This window comes from Podarcis raffonei, chromosome 16, assembly GCF_027172205.1.
Source record: "Podarcis raffonei isolate rPodRaf1 chromosome 16, rPodRaf1.pri, whole genome shotgun sequence".
Classification (NCBI taxonomy): Eukaryota; Metazoa; Chordata; class Lepidosauria; order Squamata; family Lacertidae; genus Podarcis; species Podarcis raffonei.
In genome coordinates, this window is record NC_070617.1 from 26,112,419 (window position 1) to 26,139,718 (window position 27,300).

General features: G+C 44.5%; 2 protein-coding genes across 2 annotated transcripts; one reads left to right on the forward strand and one right to left on the reverse strand.

Moving 5' to 3' along the window:
• Nucleotides 1–1,390: 1,390 nt before the first annotated feature.
• On the reverse strand, nucleotides 1,391–8,475 carry COQ5 (coenzyme Q5, methyltransferase). The gene is made up of 7 exons (XM_053370246.1): nucleotides 8,269–8,475; nucleotides 7,003–7,152; nucleotides 5,447–5,671; nucleotides 4,388–4,494; nucleotides 2,987–3,075; nucleotides 2,133–2,244; nucleotides 1,391–1,965 (listed from the first exon to the last, which is right to left on the reverse strand). Exons 1-7 carry the CDS (start codon nucleotides 8,438–8,440, stop codon nucleotides 1,864–1,866), a joined length of 957 nt encoding a protein of 318 aa, XP_053226221.1. The 5' UTR covers nucleotides 8,441–8,475; the 3' UTR covers nucleotides 1,391–1,863.
• A 1,492-nt stretch (nucleotides 8,476–9,967) lies between these two features.
• On the forward strand, nucleotides 9,968–26,269 carry RNF10 (ring finger protein 10). The gene is made up of 17 exons (XM_053370245.1): nucleotides 9,968–10,360; nucleotides 14,042–14,247; nucleotides 15,334–15,530; nucleotides 16,807–16,897; nucleotides 17,056–17,240; nucleotides 17,326–17,462; nucleotides 18,060–18,220; nucleotides 18,891–19,031; nucleotides 19,249–19,504; nucleotides 21,075–21,208; nucleotides 21,718–21,835; nucleotides 22,305–22,406; nucleotides 22,773–22,910; nucleotides 23,223–23,323; nucleotides 23,766–23,826; nucleotides 24,234–24,395; nucleotides 25,194–26,269. The coding sequence occupies exons 1-17, from the start codon at nucleotides 10,180–10,182 to the stop codon at nucleotides 25,265–25,267; spliced, it is 2,445 nt and encodes an 814-aa protein (XP_053226220.1). The 5' UTR covers nucleotides 9,968–10,179; the 3' UTR covers nucleotides 25,268–26,269.
• The last annotated feature ends 1,031 nt before the right edge of the window (nucleotides 26,270–27,300 follow it).

The following is a 27,300-nucleotide window of genomic DNA, read 5'->3' on the forward strand; positions in this document are numbered from 1 at the left end:
ATCTTGATGTAAGGAACAGTGCTAGAATGCCTGTCTAAAGCCCAAGGAATAAAACATACCACTGCTTGGAAAAAGAATATCACTTAGCTTAGCAGGATGTGCAACTCCTGCTTGTTTCACTGACATGTCAGATCTCCTTTTCCCACAATCCAAATCAAGCATTTTATGAAGACCTGTTGTTTTGTACACTGGAGTGCATGCTCAACTTTTCCATTGAAAATGTTTGCAACTTTGGAGAATGCAACATTAATTTGTAATGAGTTGGTAGCTCTTTGGTAGTTAAGAAATTTTTTTTGCAGTGGCTGCTACTACTTTCCATTGCAAATATATCACTTGATGGTAGTCGTGAAAGCTCATCTCCTCTTTTCAGGGGGTAGATGGGAGGTCAGTAGCATCCAGACTGGAAAATTATTTGCATCTTCTGGTGTTGAAGTAAAGGCCAGCCCAGAGCATCATTTAACTGCAGAGTTAGAAGGGACACGGAGAATCATCTAGTCCAACCCTTGCAATGCAGGAATATGCAGCTGTCCTATATGGGGATTGAACCTGCAGCCTTGGTTTTATCAGCACCATGCTCTAACCAACTGAGTTATCCAGCTTTCACTGTAGGTGTAAGTACAGAGACCCAATGTGCATCTTCATCAAATTTTAAATACTGTATGTAGTTTGTGCAAATGCTTGCTCCTCTGTGCTAGTTACTCCTCTTTGTAATGAAGATATTCAATCCTGCCAAAAGTGGTGATGGAGGGCAGACTTACTGCCACTTAACAGTATCCAGGGGCTTGGGTTCAGGAGATGCAGCACTACACCAAGAATGGCAGTGCCCAAGCTTTCTTCACATACGGGAACATTTATGTAACTCCTCACACTTGAATCTATTGTAATCATGCAGTACCACATATACCGTATTTTTTGCACCATAACACTCACTTTTTTCCTCCTAGAAAGTAAGGGGAAATGTCTGTGCGTGTTATGGAGGAAATGCCTACGGGTGGCATGCCTACAGATTTTCCTCCTCTAAAAACTATGTGCGTGTTATGGTCGGGTGCGTGTTATAGAGCGAAAAATACGGTATGATGCTACTATTTAAAGGATGGGGGGGGGCAGCTCCTTAACCTCATGGTAGAGTTTTTTAAGAGAAGAAGTAACATGGTAGTTACTGTAGTTACACATGCTTACATTACAGCAGGAGATGAGGATTGTGTGTGTGTTGCCATAGACCTGGGTATAGGGCAGTATATAAATTCAATAAATAATAGACTTTGTAGATGAGGACCTCCATCTTGGTAATTATAGAGTATGTACCTGTAGTGTCCTCTACACAGGGAGGCTACATCCATTTTGAGGTTCAAACAAATTACAAGTCTTATTTCAATGAAACAAATTTGAAAATTTATATATTTAATAAATACAGCAAGAAATCTGGTGCTTCAGTGACTTTTACCCAGTAAGTGCAGACCTCTTTTTTTTTAAGGCTAGTTGGTGCCACACATGGCTACACAAAAGGTGGTTGACATGATTGAAATAGGAAATTACTTGAGTCTTAAAATGCAGCTGCCCTCATGAACAGAACTGCCTAAACCCATCAGATTTTTAAAAAATTCTCACTGAAATAAAAGTCCCATCTTCCAGTGGTTCACGTGTTGTTCCCTAACAAGATGAGGCTGGTGCTTACCCAGCTGTCACATGACTACAGCAGCAGAATACAGCAGCTGACTGATAACTGAAATTTAATTCCCCAAGGGATTAGTGTGCTTTGATGGCATGATGCCGAGTGTGTTGCAAGGCCATAGCCATTTGAATTTGGCCATCAGAGTTCAGTCCACCCTTTCATTTTAAAACTTGTACGCTGTAAGATGAAAGTCATAACTTGAAGCCGGAGTGAATAGCCACAATGCCTGAGCCCAGGTTCTGATAGTCCACCTTCAGAAAGCCTGCATCTTCAATCATCTCCTTGAATTCTACCTGAAATGCAACAATGGTGATACTGTCAATAAGTGATGAAACACTGCGGGATTCCTGAACATTTCACAGTGCACCTCACCTGGGACACTTGCTGTGTACAATTCTAGGAAGTACAATTGCAGCCTCAATGTTTTTAGACTTAAAAGGGTTTTGTTTTGTTTTTTTACCTGGGACGGAAAGCGCCTGATGCTTTCTACGAGATACTGGTAGGATTTCCAGTCACCAGCAATAACCTCGCCCAGCACAGGGATAACCTGGAAGCTATACAGATCATACAGACTGCAAAGGGGGTGGGGGGAAACACCAGTAGGTTAATACAGATATTGCAGATCAATCTCCTTTCTTGCCATTTGAAACCTTTGATTCGAGTCCTACCCTCTGAAGCAGCATAAAGCAAGCTTGCTCCATCTTCCATGTGACAACCCTTTAGATATTTGAAGATGGCTATCATATCACTTCTCAATCTTCTCCAGGCTAAACATACCCAGCTCCCTCAAACCTTCCCCACAAGGCTTGGTTTCCAGACCCTTTATCTTATTGGTTGCCTTCTGCATATCTTCCAACTCGTCAATATCCATTTTATAACCTGTGCTGCCCAGAACTGTACAAAATACTCCAGGTGGGGTCTGTCCAAGGCAGAACAGAGTGGGACTTCAAGGCTGGCCTGCCCTTCAAGGGCCACATGCCACCAAATGCACACATGCACATAGACCACACCACACTCATCCCCGTTACAGCGCTGGACTAAGAAGGTTTAAACCTCTCTTCCCAGCCCAGTGCTGCAATGGAGAGTGCACAGGAGAAAAGACTCCAGTGCTATGATAAGAGGAAGATGGGGGGTGGGGGCCCCTCATCTGCCAATCCTAACTCCCATCAGCCCCTGCCTGCACAGCCATCCTCCTGCAAGCCCCAGAATCCTATGTCCACGCCAACTGGGGATGATGGGAGTTGTAATTCAAAACATCTGGAGGTAAACAACATTTGCTTAAGGGGTTGGAAAAGAAAGAATCTGTAACCCAACCTGGAAATGAAGGAGTTGTTGACATGACTGAATTCTAGGCAGAGGAATCTCCCTCCTGGTTTCAGGACTCGATAAGCCTCCTGAAGAGCCTGGGAAAAAAGGTGGGATGAAGAAGACATTAAGCATATTTATGATGCTTCACACAGTGCAATTCTGAGATCCAGAACATGGATTTGGCAAGGCAAGTTGTGTTCATGTTAATAAACACACACTAAATATAAGAACCGTTGCAAACTCTCAATATATACCAGCTGCCTTTAGAGACAGTGACTGCCAGTTTTGAGCAAGTTAGAAGCAAGCTGCTGTGTGAGGGGTGACAGCAGCTGAATCCTAGGCTGCTATTCCTTTTGCCAGTCCCTGTTTTCCAGGCCTCCACTGCCTTCCCTCTCAATGATGTCCACCTAAAAGCTTTATTTTTGCAGCAAGAGAAATTAATATAGTTAAATGGATTCTCCAGGTAGCAGCTGGAAGAAGCTAGCCAGGAATGTAAAAATTGGGTAAGCTATGGTGGAAACTCAATCTATGAGAAAGGGAGGGGGGAGCCCCACCCGACAAAGCATCAGGGTACCAAGCAAGTTAGGGACTTGTGCAAGTTTGGTAACAGGACAAGGAGACCCAGGGCGAACTACTCTCTCCTTTTGCCTTCTTTTCCTCCTGAAGCTGATCGTAATCTCAGCATTATATTGACTCAGTCTCGTAAATCCCAAGTTCTCAAGTAAAGAAGCTCAATGGATAACAACTAGGATGATTTTAGAAGCTGACTAGGCAAATACATGGGCAGATAATGACCATGTACTTCTTCCAGCATTAGAGAAAGTATGCCTCTCAATACCAGTTGCTGGAGAGCACATGTGCTGTTGTGCTCAGGTTCTGCTTGCCGAATTGCCATAGGCATGTGGTTGGACACTATGAGGCCAGGATAGTAGGCTAGATTGTCTGATCCAGTAGGGTTCTTGTGCTGTTACCCCTCAATAATAAACAACACAGGAAAGCCATACCCTCTCCCAGAGGCAAATGACTAGCATTGGAAACAGAACTGTTGACTACACAGGGGTCAGCAAACTTTTTCAGCCGGGGGCCGGTCCACTGTCCCTCAGACCCTGGGGGGGGGGTGAACTATATTTTTTTGGGGGGGAGGGGAATGAACAAATTCCTATGCTCCACAAATAACCCAGAGATGCATTTTAAATAAAAGGACACATTCTACTCATGTAAAAACATGCTGATTCCCGGACCGTCGGCGGGCCGGATTTAGAAGGCGATTGGGCTGGATCCAGCTCCCAGGCCTTAGTTTACCTACCCATGGACTACATGGACCTTGCTCTGATCCAGCAGAACAAGCTGTTGTGTTCTTCAAAGAGTAAAATCCAGGAAGATCTGACCAATGCCCCCCATGCTCACCTGGTCTATATGAGTGACATTCCGGATACCAAAGGCAATTGTGTATATGTCAAAACTGTCATTGTTGAAGGGCAACTCTTCAGCATCTCCAAGCACCCAGGATAATCCTTTGAAAGAATGTAAAGGGAAACTCCTCAGTGGCACACCCTAAGCAACTTTCAGGAAGGCTGTGTCATCAAAGGAAACCAGACTGCTAGGAGAATATCTACCCTCATTTACAGGCAAAAGTCAACTTAAAGCAAACCAGCACAAGATGGCAGACGTGTATGGAGTAAAGCTTAAAAAGGCACTGCTGTAGCTGTCGTATTCCAGATGCCTGTGGAAAACCAGCAAGCAGGATTCAAGCACACAAGCACTTTCCCCTTTTGTGGTTTCCAGGAACTGGTACTCAGAAGCATTGCTGCCTCCAGCCGTAGAGCTGAGCACAGCCTTCATGGCTAGTTTCTCCTCCATGAATTTGTCTAATTCTCTTTTAAAGCCATCTGGTAGGTGGCTATCACTGCCTCCTGTAGGAGTGAGTTCCACAGTTTATGTGCTGTGTGAATAAGTCCTTTATCTGCCCTGAATCTTCCAATATACAGCTTCATTGGGTGCCCATTAAGCTCTAGTAATAAAATCATAGAGTTGGAAGCGACCCCAAGGGCCATCTACTCCCTGCAATGCAGGAATCTCAACTAAATGTGAGAAAGGGAGAAAACTATTTCTCAATCCACTTCCTTTATGCCATGCATAATTTTATAAACTATCATGTTGCCAGTCACTCAGCTCCATACCTTCAAAGAATAACTCATTGTTGCTAATTATAGATAGACATGATTCAGGATGCTGAGTGCTTATGGGCAGGATGCTTAAGAGCAGCCTTTGCTGGCTGTGGCTGATGGGAATTGTAGTCCAACATAACTGAAGTGTACCAGGTTGACATATACAGTACTGTACAAGTACTGGGGTAATCTGAGTAATGTAAGTTAAACTTTTTTCTAGTCGAAAGGGTGGGACTTAGATGTTGAACTAGGCTATCCATACACGTTTTCCATCCCTTTGCTGGTGCCAGTCTATTACCTTTAGAATAACCAAGACGTTGTGATTTCTTCTTCCCAACCTTCAGCATCTCCTTGTTAATGTCACAAACCACCACATGGGATCCTCCCAGGGACTGGTGATCCTCTTCATGGTAAAGCTTGGTAATCTCCTGCCACGATAAATTCTGATGGGATCTCAGCTGCTGCTGGATTCGTCGCTCCCGCTGGGAACGAACGTAATTGATAAACCGAAAGGCGATGTCTCCTGCATTAGTTTTGAAAGGAAGACTCACAATGTGGGATTCTTCCCTAAAATTCAATGCTTAAGCATTGTAAGGGCACTAACGTACTACGCTAGGAGTTTCTGTAGTCATTCATTCTCAAGCTGCGTTCATTTATTCAACCTAGGAAGAACATTCAGCTTCAAATGCCAACTGTCCTGAGACTGTCCAGAGGGAAGCACAGTCCAATTTCAGCAGCACTCAGGAAAGGTTGTGCATCGGAAGCTGCCTTATGCTGAATCAGCCCATTGGCCCATCTAGTTCAATGCTCCCTACGCTGTTCTGGCAACGGCTCTCCAGGGTTTCAAGCAGGGAGTCTCTCCCAGTCCTACCTGGAACCTTTTGAATGCAAAGAAGATGCTCAAGCACTGAGTCAAGGCCCTTTCCCAAACAACCAGAGGACTAAACGTTGCAGGGTAAAGCATGTGTGTGTTCAGTATTTTGTATTATTGCAACCTTGTGCAAAACCAAGTTGAGAACCACTTGACGGAAAGTATTCTAAATAATAAAAAAGCACCACGTCCACCCACTTTCCCGAGTGTCATTTCCTTTGAGATTGTGTCACTTGGTGCCAAATAGATCTGCAGCGGATTGTACTACTGTTAATTACTTGTTTCAGTCATTAACACCCCTTCATCAGAAGCTCCCAGGAATGTATACAGAAGTGTGAATAAACCAACTTTCCCAACCTGGTGCTCTTCAAGTGATTTGAACCACTGCTACTGTCATTCTTGACCAATGGTCATGCTGGCCACGGCTAATAGATGTTGTAGTCCAATGAAATCTGGAGGCCAGCAGGTTTTGGAAGGCTAGAATAACCCTGATTCACACACAACATATAAATACAATTTAGAAACCAACAAATAACCTGAAAAACTAAAAAGTGAACAGGAAGGGTTGTAGCTCAGTGTTGGAGCATCTCTTTTTAATGCAGACAGTTCCAATTTCAATCCCTGACATCTCCTGGTAGGGCTGGGAGAGACGATACTTGAAACCCTGGAGAGCCATTGCTGTTGGTCAGCACAGACAGTTTTGACTAGTGGTCTGACCTGGCAAAAGGCAGCTTCCTATAATCCTAATACATTGCTCACCCCCAACTCCAGAGCAACAAGCTGAATAGCATTAATCTCTTCACAATACAGATTGTTGGGGATTGCTCACTTCCCAGAGGCTGCTACCAGTCAGGGTTGACAAATCTGAGCTAGGTGGACCAAGGCAGCTTCTTAAGTTCCTAAAAAATAAATGACTGTACACATGGTCTCAAACATGGCACTAATGCTCCTTAAAAGATGCCTGTGAACAACATGAGTCTCACCTGTCCCTCCAGCAACATCAAGCAACTGGCTTCCAGGGTAAGGGTTCATTTGATGCAGCAGGTTGTCCTTCCAAAGACGATGGATTCCCAGACTCATTGAATCATTCATTAAATCATACTTCTTAGCCACATTTTCAAAAACTTGGTAAACTGAAAAAGATAGCTGCATCACTGATCATGATCAAATAATGTGTTGATTACATTGCCACATATTGCAAGATACTTTTTTTTTCTTTCAGGGAAGGGCTGTAGCTCAGTGGTAGAGTATCTGCTCTGGCGGATGCCGTTTTCTCTTCTAGAAAGATTCCTGACACTGCTCTGTTATACATTATCTATATGGGGCTGCCCTTGAAAGTGGGCTGGAAACTGGTTGCTTCCAAATGCTACTGTGAGAATGCTCAAGTAAGTTCACACAGTTTCTGAAAGCTTTCCCCAGTTACCTTTCCTGCCCCAATTTAAGGTGTTGACTTTAACATATAAAGCCCTAAATGACTTGAGACCTGGATCTTTGAAAGAGACCTCTCCCAATATGAGTCTGCCTGTGCCCTTCTCATGGACCCACTTATAGGTGAGGTACACTGTGTGATGATCTAGGACAAGACCTTTTCTGTGTTGACACTCAAACTACAGCATTCCCTCCCTCCTGTCAACTGGAGCCATCATTGGCTATCCTCCTGGAAAACTCAGTTCCTGCATGGTGTAAAACCAATTTGTTAGTCTTTAGTTTGCCATAAGACTCTGTTGCATCACTGCATATTCAGTGTATGTTAAATCCCGATTAATTTTATACGTTTTGTTGTATGTCACTGAATGTTCAGGTAACTTTAATTTTTTATGCATTTGTTCTTCTAATCCTCCCAGGGTAACAAATGTGATAAAGGGCAAAATAAAATCATGGTGTTAATAGTTATACAGTAGTGTTAAACTAGGGCCTGGAATACCAGACCTCAAATCCCCATTCAGCACTGGGTGACCCTTGGACCTCTCACAGGCTTGTATCCACAACTATATTTTACTCAGAGTAGGCCCACTGATTTTAGTGTAGTATAAATGTTATAATAATTTTTTAAAAAAGGATATTTATTCTATTGTAGTTTCATGCTACCTTTAATATATGTGTTATTTATTTACTGTCGTAAGTCGCTCTGAGTTACTTTTGTAAAAAAACACAAAAAAAGATTGACAATTTTAAACAAAACAAATACGTAAATTAACCCTCCGCCTCCGCTCAGCCGAGGCCTGGCTACTCCCTTCCGCCTAGCTCACCCTTCTCGCTTTTCTCTGACTCAGACACCGTCTGGAACCCGAAATGCGTCTCTCCGTCGGTGGCCGGGCGCTGTCCCCCGCTGCACAGGCCCCGAAGGAGGCGAAGAACCCTTTGCCCGCGGCGGCAGCCGTCCCAAACCCTGCGGGAGCCAACAACCATGGAGGCCGCCATCTTGCTAGGTGTCGCAATGGTTCTGCGTCACCTTTCATTGTAGCTCCGCCCATTCTCAAGGGGAGGTGGAGAGGGCGTGAACCACGCGCACGGGCTCATTCCTCCCCAGACGCCGACGTCATGGGCATCGCCAACATCGGAGGGAATTGTTGGGGCGTTTTCAAGACTGGTCTAACCACCTCTGTGAATTGCCATAGCTGTATAATAATGATAGCCACTGTTCAGACGTAATTAAGGCGTGGTTGTAAAATTAGGTATCTCCCCTTATGCAAACGACATGTGAATTTGCTTAAGGCCAAAATCCCATGTGCAGTTTTTTTGGGCTAAATTCCGTGGCTGTCAGAGGAACTTACTTGCAAGTGTAAAGAATGGGGGGTAAAATATATAAAAGGTTGAATTCATTTGGGCTTGTTTCTGAATAGATACATATACGGTCACACTGAAAATGCTAAATTATGCCCACTTCGGATGATGCAAATGCATCGTGATCGTCTTACCAACTTCTCATGATGAGACACAGTTTAATGTGGTACCTAGCTATACCACATCATGGAGGACTCTTCAGCACAACTGCGGGGTGAAATGAAAGTTTGTGCATGACGATCATAAGGACCGCAATGCAATCTAAGACAACTCTCCCTGTACTGCAAGAACAGAAGAGTTCTGTGGCGTATTAAAGACTAACAAATCTACTGTGGCACAAGCGTTTATGGGCTAGCGCTCACTGATAATTCTGTTTGTAAGAGGGAGACGGCTTCACTGTCATCCATAAAACACCATATGTATCAGATTTATAGCAGTTTATAAATGCTTTTAAATGCTTTTAAATATCTACCTGTAATTCAATATAACAGTTCATGTATCTGATGAGCTGTCTTAACAGTCCACGAAAGGTTATGCCACAATACTGTAAATTTGTTACTTTTCAAGACTCCACAAGACTATTGTGCTGGGTATCCTATCGCGGTTTTGCCACCAAGAGACATTAAAGGTAAAGGTGCAGGACCCCTGACAGTTAAGTCCAGTCGCTACTACAAATCCCATGAGGCGATGCGGCAAGGTCCAGCTGCAAACCAAAAGCCTTGCTTTTATTTTTGTCCTCCTTGGTCTTCTCAATAAAAGGCGAAGCCCGACGCAGGGACGAAGAGAGCATGCCGGGAGCTGTAGTTTCCCCGTGTTCCGATTCTGTTCCGTCAATAGAGGGAGAAACGACAAAGCCCAGCGTGCCTTGCGACGGACCGAGGCTGGCCCCTCCCACCTCTCCCAAACAGCCTCATCCGGGCCCTTGGCCGTCACTGTGGTCGGCGATTCGTCGCCATTACAGGGCAGCGGCGGCAACGGTCGTGCGGAGAGAGAGAGAGGCTGAGGCGGCCCGGGGGGCTTCCCTTGGGCGGCGACACTGCGGCCTTCCCGACGCCCTCGAGCCAAGGCCGGGCCGGGCCTCGCGGGGCTCCGTCCCTCCTCGCCGCCTCCTCTCTCTCGGCCGCCGCTCCGTCCGCGGAGCCCCGCAGGCCCGGCCGGCTCCCCCGCCTCCCCCTCCGCCTCTGACTCGGCTCTTGAGGCCTACCTGTCTCCGTTTCCCTCTTCAGGGCGAAGCCGTGAGGAAAATGTCGCCATGAAGGTGGCCGAGACGACTGCGCTGCGCCGACCCCGCCGCCGGGCCATGAGCCTGGGCCTCGGCCCCAGCCGCCGCCTCCTCCTTCGCAGTATCCGCAAGAGCGCCTCTGCGGCGCCCGTGAATGCTCCAGAGCGCGCCCGTCGCAGCAACAACAGCTCCGGCCCACGACGTGATGGACAAGAGCAACCCCTGCGGCTCCGGCCTCGGCGCCGGCTCCTCTTCCTCGGCGTCGGCAGGCAAAGGGCAGCAGCCCCGCTCTAACTCGGCCGGCCCGGCCGGGGGAGAGTCCAAGCCCAAAGGCGGTAAGGGAGTTAGTTGGGCAGGCTTCCAGTTTGTGTGTGCGCTAGGTGCCAGGGAGAGCCGGTGGTGCGGTGGTTAGAGTGCCAGGCTAGGACCTGGCAGACCAGGGTTCGAATCCCCACTCGGGTCAGGAAGCTCGCTGGGTGACCCTGGGACCAGGCACAACCTGAACAAGCTAGCCGGGTTGTTCCGGGTATTGGAGGAAGAGAGCCCATGTGTGTTATCTTTAGCTTCTTGGAGGAAAAGGTGGGCTATAATGCAAGCCATCGTTAAAATACAGGGTAGCACACAAGTCTTGCTCTTAAGCACCCTATAGGAACTTTCTGCCACAAGAAGGTGGAGGGGCTGGTAGAAAGTCCTCTTCTTTCAGTGTTCCTGGTGTGTGACCAAACCTCACAGGTGCTTCATGCCCTGAAAGTGGCTTTTTGGGGAGGTATGAATTATTTTAAGTTCCACAACATCTTGCAGATTTTCTCTGTCTTGGTGTATATAGGACTGCAGCCATAAACATAAGTTCAGGACAGATAAAATGCCAGGTATTCAGGACAGACAGAAGAAAGTACTTGTACGTGTAGCCCATAGTTAAACTCTGGAATTCACTTCCATAGGGGGGTAGTGATGGCCACAAACTTGGATGGCATTAGAAGAGGTATAGATAAATTCATGGAGGAGAAAGCTATTAGTGGCTACTAGCCATAGTGGCTGTGCTCAACCTCCATTTGTAAGAGGCAGTATTTCTCTGAATACCAGTTACTGGGAATTGCAGGAGGGAAGAGTGCTCTTGTGTTCCAATCTTCTTGGGGGTTTCCCTTTGGAGCATCTGGATGGCTATTAGAGAATAGGATGTTGGACAACATGGTTCATTGGCCTGATCCTACAGGGCTTTTCTTATGTTCTCAATCTTAGGTTTAGATTATGTGGTCAAGATGCTAATCTAAAGCTGAATGCATCCAAGGATTCTTTTAATTCATCTGCAGCTGCTCTTTGGCTCCTGCCTGTGTCTCTCATCGTATTCTGCGTTTTCCATTAGTTCCCTCTCTGCAGGAATATGGTCTTCGAAGTCCAAAGGGTATTTGTTATGACTTCTGGGTTCTTGCTTACACTGTATTTATAGCCAAAATTGGAAGCAGTGCTGTGTTTGGACTGATGATACACTGAATTAATGGTTGGTTGCTGCTGCTAAAGAATGTAGTGTGGAGATAGAAGGTTTGGGTGGAGCAAGTGCTACTTCTGACTTTCACAGACCATGTGTCCCGGCACTGATTATATTCTAATCTACATAGCTAGTTGTGCAAGTGGCTGATTCTGAGTACGTAATCCTCAAATACTGGTAAGGTCAGTGTAACAAGCAGTTGCACTATTATTGTGACCTTTTACTTGGCTGGCAGTTACCAAATGTCTTTCATGAAAAACACCCTTCTTCCATACGTGATTCAAGCTGCAGAAGTCACCTGTATTGCTTGTAAAGGAATCTAATTACTCCCTCCCTACTTGTAGTTAGCTGTTTAGCTATTTGAGTCTTAAGGTTGTAATTAGCAAACTATGATTGTCCATTATTATTGTAGACTTAGAGGCAACTTTTGACATTTGTTGGATTCCAAGTCCTATTAGCATAAATCAGCATAGCCAAATGTCTGGGAGCTCCAGAGGTTCCCCATCCCTCATATATATAGACCCCTGAGTCTCACTTGTCAGTGGTCTGGAAATAATTAAGATATCACAACAGCTGGATGTTGGTAAAAGTCTTGATTATTAGTCTAAGATATGTTTATTGGGTGTATCTCCATTGCCTAGTTGAAATAATAAGAAAAAAGAAAGATGAGTTGCAGTAAGCTTTAAGTTTTTACGCTGCCCACTCCTCTCTGCACAGCCAGGAGAAAGTATGGAAGGTTTTTTTCTGTTTCCTATTGAATACAGGTTGCTGTGCTGTCTGGACTCAGAACTGTAGTTAATCTTCACTATAGTTGGTTTAAACAAGCTGCAGTTTGAAGTTGGCTTGTTGAACCTAAACCATAGTTAATGTAAGTGCAGTTTATTGTTGCAGAAAGTATGACTGCTGTGGTTAACCCAGTGCAAAAGCTTTCAACCTTTTTTCTCCTAGCTGCACAGAAAGGAGTCTAAAAACCCAGTGTACTGCTGAGGTTCCTTCAGTTTGTTTACATCACAGGAAACTAACCATAATTTAGCATAATGTGCATATTCAGCCAATTAATAGAGTGCTACCTAAAATCTCATTCATAATGGCCAGCACTCCATCAAATAACAAGCAATATAACAAAATAAAATGGCATGGTAGTGCCTCTGCATGCTGAAAAATATCTATATGTAGATAACAGCAATACTGAAGTTCCATATGTGCATACTGTGGTAGCCAGCATGGTACTCTCCAGGTGTTGTAAGCTAAAATTACCATCTTCCCTGACCATTAGCCATGCTGCCTGGATCTGATGCAAGCTTTAGTCCATAACATCTGGACAGCATCACATTAGCTACCCCTGACGTAAGCTGTATTTGCTGAAGTTGTGTGACTAGCTGAAAATAAAAAAAAAAACATTTCCTTCCAGTAGCACCTTAAAGACCAACTAAGTTAGTTCTAGGTATGAGCTTTCGTGTGCATGCACACTTCTTCAGATACCTGAAGAAGTATCTGAAGAAGTATCTGAAGAAGTGTGCATGCACACGAAAGCTCATACCAAGAACTAACTTAGTTGGTCTTTAAGGTGCTACTGGAAGGAAAAAAAATTTTTGTTTTGACTATGGCAGACCAACACGGCTACCTATCTGTAACTCTAGCTGAAAATATGACTGACTAAAATGCTCTGGGCACAGGTAGGAGCGTGAGGATATCAGACTTTTTGCCCTATTTTTATAGTATTAGCCATGTGGGCAAGCACTATCCTTTGCCCTAGCTGTAATTTCTTCTTTCGGATTATTCTGCATGAGTCACTACAGAACTAGTGGCAATAGAGGCAAAGGTTTATCTTCCTGGAACAAGTTTTTAACATGATACTGCAATATATGCAAGAGATATGATTTGTTCAACAAATGCCCACTATATGTTCAACTGGCTGCTCTTGAAGGGGAGAAAGCTTCAGCATACAAATAAACAATTCACATTTAAAAAGACAAAATGTTGCTCCTATATAACTGTTTACAAACAGAACTATTTACTATAGACAGGCTCAATCACATGGTCTAATGCCAACTATATGTTCGCTAGCAGTTTTCTCTTGGCATAATTTAAAACAATAATACAAACCACTGAGACTGCAGTCTTTTACCAAGTTAATTGGTAGTAAACCCCACTGAATTCAATGGGACTTTTCAGTGGACGTGTGTAGAATAGCACTGTTAAAATAGACAAATATTCAAGTAGCTTTTTCTGGGGATGAGTAGTAACAAAGCCCATAAAACAATGTGGATGCATCCTTGCAATAACTAAACATGTATTTTGTTGCTTCTGTGAATTTTCGGGTTGCATGTGGTGTTCTCCTTCTTGATAAAGCTTCTCCTGGGTTATCCTACTGATTTTTTGTTGCTTTAACATGGTATATGCTGCATGTTGCAGTAGGGGTTACTTGAAGGTGATTAGCTTAGTTGTAGTCAAGATTCCATTTTCCAGCCCTGAGACTCTGAACATGGATTGCTTTCTTAAAAAGCCACTGCTTTATCTCTTTTTCTAGATGGAAAAAACGCAAGTGGATCCAAACAGCGTTATAATCGTAAACGAGAAACTTCGTATCCCAAAAATGATAACTTCGCCAGCCAATCCCGTCGCTCCTCTTCACAGAAAAGCAAAGCTTTTAATAAGACGCCCCCTCAGAGGGGTGGGCATGGCAGTGGCAGCAAACCTTTTAGCTCTTCTTCTAATGGTGGAAGACGAGATGAGGTGAGAATCTGTCTCGCCGGACCAGCCATATTTCTTGGGACGGGATGATTGCATGGTGATGCTACATATCTTGTGTAGAATGTGCTTGTGCTCTTTTGCTGTGTTCTGAAAAATGGGAAAGGATCCTGTATAGTGATTTTTACCTCATCTTCAAATCTAAATTGGTGCCAACAGCTGTGGAGGAAGCTAGAACAGCAACTAGAAAGTGTTGTGCAATAAGTTCTTTCCTTTACCTGTTAGGAAGCTTATCTTCAATTACTGCCCCTTATCCAGGGGTGGCTAACATCTGGCCCTTTAGATGTTGTACTTCAGTTGGCATAGCCAGTGATCAGGGGTGATGGGAATTGTAGTCCAGCAGCATATGCAAGGTCACGGGATGTCCACCCTTGTTCTTATCCCTAGTGCTATAGCTCAGGTGAAATTCCATTTTTGAAAACATCAAAACCCTTCTTTTATGCAGCCACAATGGGACATGACATGCCTAAAGTACCACAAATAGTGTTTTGTTTTGATGAGTCTGTAGTGTGTTAAGTTTTGCTTGTACAACTAGCAGAAAGATATGTCAGGAATGGATGAAACTGTTGAAAGATCTACATTTGTGTCTCCATATCTGACCTGGCCTCTTCCGCAGCTAAAATTTATCTGACAGACAGTGTAATCTGTTTATTTGAAATGCCAGTTGTTACTAATACCAATTGGTATTTCATGCTGTAAAATGTGCTCATCATAGGCCTTACAAGTAAGTTAGCAATTGAGTGGGAAGTAATGATCTCAGATGTTTGGCTTGTAATTTATCAAATTTGATGTAAAATTATTTTTCCTGTGTGTTGATACTTGTGGAATAAGAGTTGTTTGAAACTGTCTGACTGTCTGAATTGAATTGCTGTCTGAATTGAGCCTCCAAACCACTGAAGGTGTTAATCCTATTTGTGTACTAAATCTTACAGTGCAGCAGTCTTTTATAGTAAATGCTCTTTGTACATGTGTTGCCTACACTACACACCAGTGCAAAAAACCATGTTTATGTGGCACAGCTTTTGAAAACTGTTTTATTGGTGTATTCTAAGTGACTCATTGTCTTTTCAGGTAGCAGAGGCCCAGCGGGCAGAGTTCAGCCCTGCCCAGTTCTCTGGACCCAAGAAAATTAGCCTGAACCACTTGCTGAACTTCACCTTTGAACCTCGCGGCCAAGCAAGCTACGTTGGGAATGGCCGTGGCAGTTGGGTCAAGAGGAACAGATGGGAGAACAAGCCTTTCAGCAAGGAGCTTTTCCTACAGGCCAAGTGAGTGGGAGGTCAACACAAGGTTGTTGTTGCCTTTCATATGCCCAAGGGAGAATGAGGCCAGCAAAAATCAAGGCAAAGAAAAATGGAAAATGTATTCATTTTCTTACATTGCTATGATTTTGGTGAAACTTCTGTGATTATATTGTTGTGCTGTTTTCCCAGTTTAATGAGACTTTATGTAGCAGTCTCAACTTGGAAGGTTTTGTGGGCAGAAAGACCTAGGAATGATTCATTGTGCACTTTTAAATTTTATGCTCTGGTTTCTATAGACACTTTAGAAGCCTTTTGTAGTAGTAATTCCAAGAGTGAGTTCAGAGTAAGCCTTGAAAGGTAACAATTGAAGGAAATGAAGGCATTTTCAATATTTCTTCTTTGGTACCATGTTATTCTTTATTAAATATGTAAGTGTTGGATTGGCTTCCTGCATGAAGTTGATCCACATACTAGTAATACTGTAATAAGGCAGGGGTGACTAACCTGTTGTCCTTCAGATGTTGCCAGGCTACAATTGCCACCATTTCTGACCATTGGCCATGATTCCTGGGGATGATGGGAGATGGGAGTCAAACATCTGTAGGGCCATAGGCTACCCACTCCTGTTCTAATGTGATCCTGCTATTATTTTTTATGTTGTCCTATGTAGTGACGTGAGGTGAGAATATTCTCTGCTAGAAAATTCTCCGGCGAATATTCTCCACAAACTGTAAATTCTAATGTAAGAACCAGTTTTACAAGCCACATTAAATTTTTTTAGTAAATAATAAGTCAAGCTTGATATTGTCAGTGTAAGTAATGAATAATGATTTTTAAAAATCTATTATACATACACAACATAATTAGAATTGTTGCTATGGTTAGTAGCAGGCTTAGTGATTAACGAGAGTCATTCAGGTTGAATTTTCAATTTCAGGTTTGGTGCAAAAAATCAAAGAATGTGAATTGACTGCATTGCCCCATTGAATAAAAGTATCTGTACAGTTTTTGGTTGCCATCTGAACAAGTTTACCCATGAATAAACATGTATATTAACTAATTATATCACTTTCAATGCATTAAAATGAATATTCTCCTATTTTAAACGAAAATTCTTCAATATTTTCATTAATCAAGAATATTCTCGAGAATATTCCCCAAAAGATTATTCTTGAGAATTTGACATCACTAGTCTTACATAATTGTGATCCTGAATACCTGTATTTCTGGATTCTTTTCAGATAGCTTAGCATCAGATAAGTATTCAATATTTTCTGTTTTTTCTGTGTTTGCTTTCCAGCTGCCAGTTTGTGGTGTGTGATGACCAGGACTACACAGTTCATTTCACTGACCCAGACACCTTGGTCAACTGGGACTTTGTGGAACAAGTGGTAAGTAGCAATGCACTTGCCTTGAAAGCTTTATTACACAAACTTAGACAGGTTGGCCACTTACCACTTGAGTTTGGGCTCAGTTCTCCAGTCTATTAAGGTCATATTTTAGAGTGAAATGATAGCATAGTAAATGGTACTCTGTTGCACTTTCCCAGCGGATTTGCAGCCATGAAGTCCCCTCTTGCCCAATATGCTTATACCCGCCTACTGCTGCCAAGATCACTCGCTGTGGGCACATCTTCTGCTGGGCATGCATCCTGCATTATCTCTCTTTGAGTGAGAAGACTTGGAGTAAGTGCCCCATCTGTTATGGCTCGATTCACAAGAAGGACCTGAAAAGGTAAAAGAGGTTCTCTGAGCGATGCATTATTTTTTATTGGCTCACAAGTCACCTATCGCTCATCACTTCCCTTTTGTTTTTGCAGCGTTGTTGCTTTGGAAACGCGTCAGTATGCAATTGGCGACACAATTACCATGCAACTGATGCGACGGGGGAAAGGTGTCTTGATACCGCAGCCCAAGTCAAAGCTGGTGAATGTGGAACAGCCTATTCATCTAGGAGGTGAGCGGCAAAGAGGGAAGTTGGGTAGACCTTGCTGCCATTTGTGCAGTATCTGGGGCATAATCTAGTACAAAGTTTTCTGGCTTGAGCTGCCTTGAAATGAATAGGAGCAGCACAAAAATCAGTCTTGGAGTGGAGCTATATCTTTCCAGCTGGGACTTAAAAAATCAGTGGAGCTATATCTTTCCACCTGGGACTTCAAAGGGGTCCGTTGGACCCTAATAGCAGATAGAGAATGAACAAAAGGTTTCAGGTGGTAAAGCAGGGAGTGCTGACAGTCCTTGCAATCCAGAGAGACTGTCACGGGCACCACACATCCCAAGCAGCCAAGCACTCACTTCAGCCTAGTATATAGGCTGCAAGTGAAGGCTTCTTTCAAGCCTAATTTAATGGAGGGGAGCAACCCCTGTGGTTGCTAGGGAAGGCCTCTAGAGCCCCTAAACAGCTGGGAAAGCATTGCTGCACCTCTGGCATAAATGCAGACTGTGGCTATAAAGACAGCAAGCAGATCACAAGAGTGTTAACTTGTAGGATGTCTTCCAACTGGATGGCTACGTTCATCTCAGTGTACCATTAACTTGGCATGTCTTTGTCCAGATGAGCAACATGGACAGTACTCCAAGCTGCTTCTGGCCTCCAAGGCTCAGGTGCTGCAGGAGGTTATCCTGGAAGAGAAGGTGGCACTCTTGCGCCAGTATGAGGAGGACAAGCACACACCTGAAGCATGTTTCATTGAGGCTGCCATTCAGGAGCTGAAGGTGAGGCATCGCCGGGTTTTGAGTAATGTGATGTAGGGAAATCCGTGGGTTTTACTAGTTGCTCATGGCACCTGTTCAATGTGAGTGACTCTGAGCATTTTTATTGTGTATTTCCCTATTTTGGCAGGTGGCCAAAGGGTGGGTTTTTTTTGAGGGGGCGGGGTGTTGACAAGCACAAATACTGCTGAAGTTGTAGCTTGAGCAAATAGGAATATTTATTTTGTAAAAATTTATACACCACTTGATTGTAAAAACCCTCAAAGCAGTTTACAAAAAGGTCATGCCATAAAATCAGGGGAAATGTGCAATACATTAAAACATGCAAGAAGTTAATATACTAAAAGAGATTAAAAACCACATCAGCATTTCTAAGTATCTGGGTAGGCTTGTCTTTATTTATTTAGGAATAATGGTTTTTAAGGGTTTTTTTCCAGTTTACATGATGCTTCCAGTTTTCTCTTTCATCTTCACAATAACCTTGCAAGATGGGTTTGACCTTAAGTCACACAGAACCCAGGTAGTTTGTTGCCACTGTCACCAGTGCCTGTTTCTTGTTCTCTGGAAGGGCGTAAGTGATGGTTAAACATCAAGAGGAGCAGTCCGAAACATCTGGAGAGCATCAGGCTGTTGATGTGATGCTGAAATTAACAATGTTTGGCTTGGCTTTTAGGATCGAGAGGGAAACTTGATGTCCGACAAAAACAGAGAGAGTGATGTTGCAGGAACCACGGCAGCTGTGGAGGCTCTCATTGTGACAGAGTCATCTGACAAAGAAGCAGCAGCAGTAGTAGTAGCGACCCAGGAGAGGAAGGTGAGAGCTTGAGTGCTTTTGAAATATTGTTATCTCACTCTATTCAATAACTATTTTAAGGTCATTAGAATGGGGTGAACCTAGCTTCAGTCCTTGTGCCCCAGAGACCATTAAGCTAAACACTTCAGGGTGACTTCAGGAAAGAGATGGCAGAGATAACTTGCTTGCTTGAATGGGTTGAGAAAGATGGATATCAACAACTCTCTATTCTTAACAGCCTATTCTGGAGTATCTCTCTGCTTTTGAAGAAGAAATCCTGGAGCCACCTCCTGTAGATTCTGCGGCTGCTGTCCTGCCCCCTTTTGAGGTGGAAGAGGCAGTGGGAGTGGATGGTGCCGAGGAATCTGGCAGGGACCTACCGGGCACAAGTGAGATGGAAGGAGCCAGTCTGCCTGAACCTGCCTGCGAGAAACCTGAAACAGCATTCAGCAGTGGGCACCCAAGCACCACCCCTTTCTACTACTTCTATCAAGGTTAGCTCAACAATGTCAAGGCAAGGGTAGGGAAGCCTTTCGCAGTTCAAGGTCTGCATTTCCTCGTGGGGAGCCTTCTGGGGGGGCAGCATGTCAGTGGTGGACAGGGCCAAAGGCAAAAAGTACATAGAGTGATGGATATGGCTACATGTTTGTGCAGTGGACACACAATGTGTCTCTACCTTTCATCCAAATGAGCAAGAGATACTATCATAATTCAAGGATCCATTCCAGCTAGGCAAATCTGCTCAGAGAGGGTACAGAGGAGAGAGGCCTGGCCTAGGGGAGGGTCCTGAGGGGCCAAACAGAGAAGCTTGGGGGGCTGCATTAGGACCCCAGGCCTGAGGTACCCCACGCCTGATGTAAGGCTTCAGAAGATCACTGTGTGACATGCTTCACCAACAATAACTTTCTTCAAGGGAAGCCAGCCTTTTGGGGGCGGGGAAAAGGCCCGGTGACCTTTCATTACTTCATGGCCTTAAGAGCTTTGGTTGAGGCAGAGGCACATAGCAGAACAAAAAATGAGGGGTTCTCAGTGCCCTGTGGAGCGATGCCCTCCCTGTTTTCTGCTACCTGGGTGTGGGTGGGTGCTACACACTAAGGGGGCTCTTAGGTTATTGGTTCCCAAGGATGGATTGAGAGCTACTTCCCTGAAGAAAACAGGAGATTCTTTGGTACTCTACTCTCAGAAATAAGGAGAATCTGGTATGTTCTAGTTTTGGAGGCAGTGGTAGTGATGCTGGGAGAGGGAAAAGCGAAACATCAATATGGACTCTCAGAAGTGCAAATAAAGGCTTAATGACCCACTGCATTTCCGGGGATGCCATAATTAAGCGAAACACTATTGAACAGCAGTCCCTGCTAGAGTCTCGAAGGTGGTTTGCAATTGACGTTTTGGAACTGGAGTGAGGTGGCTATTCAAGGCAGAATCAAATACCCTACTGGATTATTCCTCTTTGTTGTTGTTGTTTAGTCGTTTAGTCGTGTCCGACTCTTCGTGACCCCATGGACCAGAGCACGCCAGGCACCTCTGTCCTCCACTACCTCCCGCAGTTTGGTCAGACTCATGCTGGTAACCTCGAAAACACTATCCAACCATCTCGTCCTCTGTCGCCCCCTTCTCCTCGTGCCCTCCATCTTTCCCAGCATCACTGTCTTCTCCAGGGAGTCTTCTCTTCTCATGAGGTGGCCAAAGTACTGGAGCCTCAGCTTCATGATCTGTCCTTCCAGTGAGCACTCAGGGGTGATTTCCTTAAGAATGGATGCGTTTGATCTTCTTGCAGTCCATGGGACTCTCAAGAGTCTCCTCCAGCACCAAAATTCAAAAGCATCAATTCTTCGGCGATCAGCCTTCTTTATGGTCCAGCTCTCACTTCCATACAATTTATATGCTGCTTAAGTGGCATTTGGCAATTAAAAACCTATGTGCAGCAGCCCCAGGTGCATGCAGAGGAGCACTGTGTAGACTTGGGGCTGCTGTGTCTCGTAAGTGGGTCAAGAGAGTAGGGCGCGTTGTCCTGTTTCCCCTGCTTTCCATAACTGTCCTTCAACTTCTCTTCCAATGCTGTAGCTGAGGACGGGCAGTGCCTGTACCTTCACCCAGTGAATGTCCGCTGTCTTGTGCACGAGTATGGCAGCCTGGAGAAGAGCCCAGAGAAGATCACAGCCACTGTGGTGGAGATATCTGGCCACTCCATGACGGAGGTAACGACACCCAGGATTGCCCTGAGTGTGTATTTTGACTGTGGCTGAGCTATTGTCTGAGGTATAGGTACCTTCATAGATTTTGCCTTTGCAAGAATTTATTATGTCCTGGAATGATTTTCTGGCAGTGTGCTGGGAGGCGGGTTTAGGTGCACTTGAGTGTTTCTCACACTTGGAAATACTCATAACTGGCACTGGCTTGGCTTTATTTGGTAAAAATAAGGCATTTTTTATTTACATTGACCAGCATTCTCTTTATAAAACATGACTTCAGGGAATGGGTATGGGGTAGGGTTACCATATTTCAAAAAGTGAAAATCCAGACACAAAAGTTTAGTTTTTCTTTCAAAATCTCCCCCAAAAATCTTCATTTTTTGAGCTATTTCTAAGTAAATTCGCCAAAAAAATCAACATTTCTGTTATGCGTTGTCATATGCCCAGGCAGGGAGGTGTGTTTGAAGGTTGCACAACCAGCTCTCTTCTTTCTAAACCCCCAACCCCACCTGCAGGACGTGCGGCAGCGTCATCGTTACCTGTGTCATTTGCCACTCACCTGTGAGTTCAGTATCTGTGAACTAGCTTTGAAGCCTCCTATCATTTCGAAGGAAACACTGCAGATGTTCTCAGGTGAGCATTGGGAAGTTCTGTTTTTCTGTTGCAATTCCCAGTTGTAGCTGAAGAGTTGCTTTCCACGTAACTTAAAATGGGAGTAGCCGGTATGGTGTCCTCCCAATGTTGTTGTTGGACTCCCAAATCCCATCAATCCCATGCCAGCTTGGCCAGTTGTCAGGAATGATGGGGGTTGCCGTCCAACAGTATCTAGAGGGCACCATGTTAGCCACCCTGATTTAAGGCTCAGTGCTGAGAAGAGAGGGGGGCATGTAATGGATGTGGGTGTGCTTGGGTTTGGAAACAAATATTGGAAAACTGTGAAGTCTAATCCTGCAACAGAAAATGGAAACTGAAACCCCATCATTGTTGGGCTTCTAAAGGAGGTGCCACTGGTGACTACTACCAAAGGGGGACAGAGAAGGTGCTTTTTCTTTGCTGTTCTGAGCAGTCTGTCTCACCCGGGAACTCTCCCAATGGCTCTTAGATGACATTGAGAAAAGGAAGCGTCTGAGACAGAAGAAAGCTCGTGATGAGCGACGTCGGGAGCGCAGGATTGAGATGGAGGAGAACAAGAAGCAAGGCAGATGTAAGTGGTAACCTTGCCCTCCTCATCTATAAAGAACTGCTTGGTCTGACGATTGGTGTAGATGGAAGCACCTTAGTAAGTGGGAGGAGAGGGGGGCGGTTGTGACTCACGTTGGCCTTTTGTGACCGGGGTGGTGGTGGTATAATTTGAAACAGGCCAGTGAGTATGTAGAAATGGCAGGTGGTGGGAATGCCATATTTTAAGCATTGAAGCTAATGAATTTCTCAATGGCAATATGGCTTTAACACCCCTCTGAAAAGGAAGAAGATGCATGAGGGAGTAGATGTCACTTGAATTGATCTGAATCATTGGCATAGGAGTGAATAACTTTTGTCACAGAGATAAAACTTTTGGTTTTCTGTCTAGATCCAGAAGTTCATATTGCTTTAGAGAACTTGCAGCAGTTCCCTGCCTTCAGCGCATGCTCAGGAGAGTATGCAGGCACTGAGAACCAGAGTGATGCTCTGCTCTCTCCTGTTGGTTCAAGTCCCATTTCTCAATCAGGTGAGCAGCTGAAAGAGACCTGGGTACCCAGCCACTGTGATCACTCTCTAAAGGTTTACTTCCACTTCCTTAGCAGAATTATCCATGGGTGGGGTAATGCAGACAAAAGACAGGGGAACACCTGAATAGCAGCTACTGGAAGGAAGGTGTTCCTGAATTTAAAATAGCATCAAACATGAAACTAATGAGACTTGGAAGACCAGTGCCTGAGAAAGGATGCACAGGTGCATGAAAGCCTATACCTGCTATCATGCCTCCTTAATAACACAACTCTTAGTTTGTATAGTAAATGTGTTATTTTTCTCCTTGCAGAGTCCATGTATACTCCACTGTCTCCCGCAGGCAGTCTTGGCAGCCCTTCACTCTTTGTTGGAAATCTGGAGGAGGAATCTACCCTCCCCTCCTTTGCCCAGGTGTGTGCTTTGTGCAGGACTTTCCGCTGTACCCAATCAGTTCTTCATTACGAGAATTGTTTAAGGAATCTGCTTGTGATTCAAGCATAAATGAAGCCTGAACCCAGAACTACAAAATTGTCCACACTGCTTTATCACTTCTGAGTAAACCACGAAAAGGTGTTTGCTATCAATAACTGTCATGGGCTGGTTGGATGCAGAGTGGTGGGCGACACCAGCTGTGACCACTAGGACAGAGCTGTTCTTGTTTCTTTGAATAATGAGTTAACTTCACTGATATCAGGTACTTTATTCCTGACCTATTCCTTACTCCAGCTCCTGACGTTCACCTTTAAAGTAGCTTTAGCTGTCCTGTTGAAATGCTCTCCATTGATCTCAAGCCACCTTTAGTCACAGATTGGTAGCGTGCGGCTGATCTGACTCTTGTACTTGTTTTTGGTAGATGCTGAGGGCTGGAAAAGCTAAACCAGAAACATGGAATAGTTTTCAGCCAAAGAAGAAAGGTAAGCAAAGTGATTCTTCTTAGCTTAGTGTCTCCAAGAGGCAGCACCTTTGTAGAGTTTATCTCAATTTATAGCCAACCTTTCTATATATGGCACCCAAGATGGTTAACACCAATCATAAAAAATTATGATAAAATGGTTAAAGATGTTTGTCACATTTTAAAATAAAAAATAAAGTCGCTAGCAATGAAACACCAAATAGTGACTACATTAGAGCAAGTTAAAAGGATCCATAAATAAAGTCAGCCAAGCCAAAGGCCTGTCTCAATTTATAAAAGCCTTTGTCTTACAATGGAAGGATATCAGAGGTGTCTATGTGTGTTTCTTTTCAGTGGTGCCTCAGAGCACTTATGACAGAGGCCTGTTCAGACTCCCCAGTGATTTAAAAACAGCCGCTTTTATTTCAGAGGAAAACTCCACCCTGGCTCCTCCCGCTCCAGGAGACAGTGATGGGGAGAGCGATAACTCGGACCGTGTACCTGTGCCTAGTTTCCAGAACTCCTTCAGCCAAGCTATCGAGGCAGCCTTCCTGAAACTGGACAAGCCGTCCACTTCTGACCATCTCTTGGGTAAGGAAAGAGATGGGAAATAGCCTAGTAGTGTGGGTGGGGGTGCTCAGTTGTGCAGCCCCTTAACACTGATGTAGGGGGAGACTTGCACAACCCCTTGTCTATGGTACATTTGCAATGTCCCTCTTGGGTGATGCCTGTCATGGCCATCTCCAATTCAGGTGCTTCTGATAGTCGTACGTAATATTGGAGTACAATGCAGGGCAAACCTAGCTAGATATGTTGAACAATGCTTATACAGTCTCACAGTCATCTTTGCTCTGATGCTGTGGGAGTTTACTGGGCCAGCTTGATTCTCTGAGATGTGCAGGGTTCGTCATGGGACCCACTGCCACTGATTATGTCCCCACCCTTGCTCTGGCCAGTGACCAGCCAGGCATCCATGTTCCGAAGGCGTGAATGTGAAGCCGAAAGTTTTTGATCCAAAGGCTAGGGGACTTGAGAATGAAAGAGCTTGCCAGTGGACACCTTCCCACAGGAAGACTGCCCTGGTTCTATATTTCCAGGGATGAGTTTTTATTTAGCCCAGGGACAGTGAACCTGTGGCCCTGCAGAGGTTGCTGGACTATATATTTTCCATCATCCTGGGCCATGCAGGCTGCTGTGGCTGATGGGAGCTGCAGTCCAGCAACAAGTCAAAGGCCTAAATGGGCTCCTGTAGTTGCAGGATGATCCCTTATTGCAGGGTGTGTGTGCATATATAAAAGGAAATTACTTCTTTGGAGTAAGTCATTAGTTTAGCATCTCTGATATGGAACATGTTGCTTCTGGTGACTCAGGCTGTTGTTTCTTTTACAGAGGAAAAAAGAGGCAAGAAAAAGAAGCAGAAGCAAAAGTTGCTGTTCAGCACTTCAGTGGTTCATACCAAGTGATCATACTAACAGACAGATTTCTTCACCTGGTTCTCTTTTGTTTGCTTTTGTGTTTTTGCTGCTATAGAAAAAAAAGTATTTAAGTTTGAGCAGAATAAGTCTGTTTCTGGGACTTGGGAAGGTGCATAGGAATTAAAAAGGATTACTTGTCCAGTTAATACCAAAACAAAGTATTGCATCGCAGAAGCCAAAGTGCCAGGGCTGTGCCAAGTATAACTCCTTTGACCTGGGAATAATACGTGTGGTCAGGGTGGCACACTTGCTTGTCACTTGAGGCAGGCAGGGAGCTCCTGATGCTTCCGGCCTGTGTGAAAAGGAGTCTACTGACTGCAGTGGGCTGGGTGATAACATCTGCTCCTGGCAAATTGGTAACTAAAGGAACCTGGCTATAGAGCATACACTGATTGTTGTGTCGTTTTGATTAGCGCTGCTTATAAAGAATTGGGGGGGGGGTAGTGGAGGAGGAAATAATTCAACTTATACCTGCTATTTTTAATCTTTTCCCCAAAGGGCAAAAGCTGGGGAAAGGTACTTTGGGAAGGCTTTCCTGAGTAATCTGATGGGTTCTGGAGGCCAATTGTATTCAGCTAGGCAAGAGAGAGTAATGCCCTTTCTGCTGCTCTTGGGTGTTAATGGTGCTAAGGTTACTTGGAGAGAAATTAGAATGCCCCCCTTTGCGCAGAACAGGTAGCTTGTATGCACATGCAGGTCAAACCCCTAAGGATCTGGAGGTCGTGGTCTTCCGTTTGCTTGGTTCTGGGATTCAGTTTGGGTTTGTATAATGTACATTTTAGCCTTCCATTCTTTTTCTCTCCTCACTCTTCCAGCCCCTACTTTGTTTTGAGAAGTGGTCTCATTCTGCACTGCTTGTGGCTTGATCTGAAACTAATTACTACTAAAAATAAAAGTGTCAGTTCCGTTGAATACAATGAACTTCAGTGTACCATACCAGCAAGGGTGAAATTAGTTGCAATAAACCATATGCACAAGGTGTTTCCCTGAGCTGTACCTTACTCTCTTTTTAACAGACTCTTCTGCATCAAGCCCTTTTCATTTAGGTTCATTTCTGTGACCAGGAAACAAATGTCTTCCAACCAAACCTGGCTTCCCGTTTATTTAAGGGAAGACACCAAAGACAGTTTTAGTATCTGAGGGTCCTATAAAAGCTGTAATGTACAAAAGCTGACCTTGGTGCCAGTTTTTATTTTGGCGGAATTAGCTTAGACTTAATGTGGCTTTAGCAGCTGAGCCTTTACAATTTTTGTACTTTGGACAAAAGCCTAAAGCAGGCTTTGCCAACCTGGAACCATGCAAATGCTTTGGACTACAGCTCTCATCTAGTGAGTCATAGGTAGTCATAAGAACATAAGATCCTGTATCAGGCCAGTGGCCAATCTAATCCAATATCCTGTTCTCGCTGTGGCCAACCAGATGCCTATGAGAAACCAGCAAGCAAGACCCAAGCACAAGAGCACTCTCCTCCTGTGGCTTCCAGCACCTAGTATTCAGCAGCATTGTTGCCTCTAGCTGTGAAGTCAGAGCATATAGCCTCTATCATGGCCAGTAGCAATCAATAGCACTCTCCTCCAAAACATGGAAGGGGCACCACATTAGCACAAAGCCTGGCCAAGACTAAAAACAACAAAGCAGAGGATAATTTCCTTCCCGCTTGGCTGCAGGTTCTATTGACACAGCAATTGTTTCACTGGAGAAGGCCAAGCTGTTACCACCAAACATATTTTCAGTAGGTGGCAGGCACTTGATGCCTCTTCCTCCCCATTGCAGTTGTGTTATTCTTGGTTGTTTGGCAAATTGTGCCTCATCATTCTCAGTGCCAATATGGTCTCTACCCGTCAAACCATGCAGTCAGTTAGCTCTTCCCAGTGCCAAGGGGTTTGTGCCAAGATTCACCGGGGGGGGGGGGCATGTGTAGCCCACCACAATTGTGGCCTTCAAGGATTTAGAGCAGCCTTCCCCAGCCTGAGAAATGTTGGACTACAACTGCTGGCTGATGGGAGTCCAAAACCTCTCTG

Bases quoted from the DNA above. Each gene is read 5' to 3' on its own strand.
- COQ5 (XM_053370246.1), bottom strand. From the start codon at position 8,440: ATGGCGGCCTCCATGGTTGTTGGCTCCCGCAGGGTTTGGGACGGCTGC. The intron at 7,153-8,268 runs GTGAGCTAGGCG...TATCTTTTTCAG, and splicing joins GTCAGAGAAAAGCGAGAAGG to TTTACCAAGTTTTTGAAAAT. The intron at 4,495-5,446 runs GTAATAGACTGG...ATTCTTTCAAAG, and splicing joins ACGTCTTGGTTATTCTAAAG to GATTATCCTGGGTGCTTGGA.
- RNF10 (XM_053370245.1), top strand. From the start codon at position 10,180: ATGCTCCAGAGCGCGCCCGTCGCAGCAACAACAGCTCCGGCCCACGAC. The intron at 19,032-19,248 runs GTGAGAGCTTGA...TATTCTTAACAG, and splicing joins TAGCGACCCAGGAGAGGAAG to CCTATTCTGGAGTATCTCTC. The intron at 23,827-24,233 runs GTAAGCAAAGTG...CTTTTATTTCAG, and splicing joins TTTTCAGCCAAAGAAGAAAG to AGGAAAACTCCACCCTGGCT.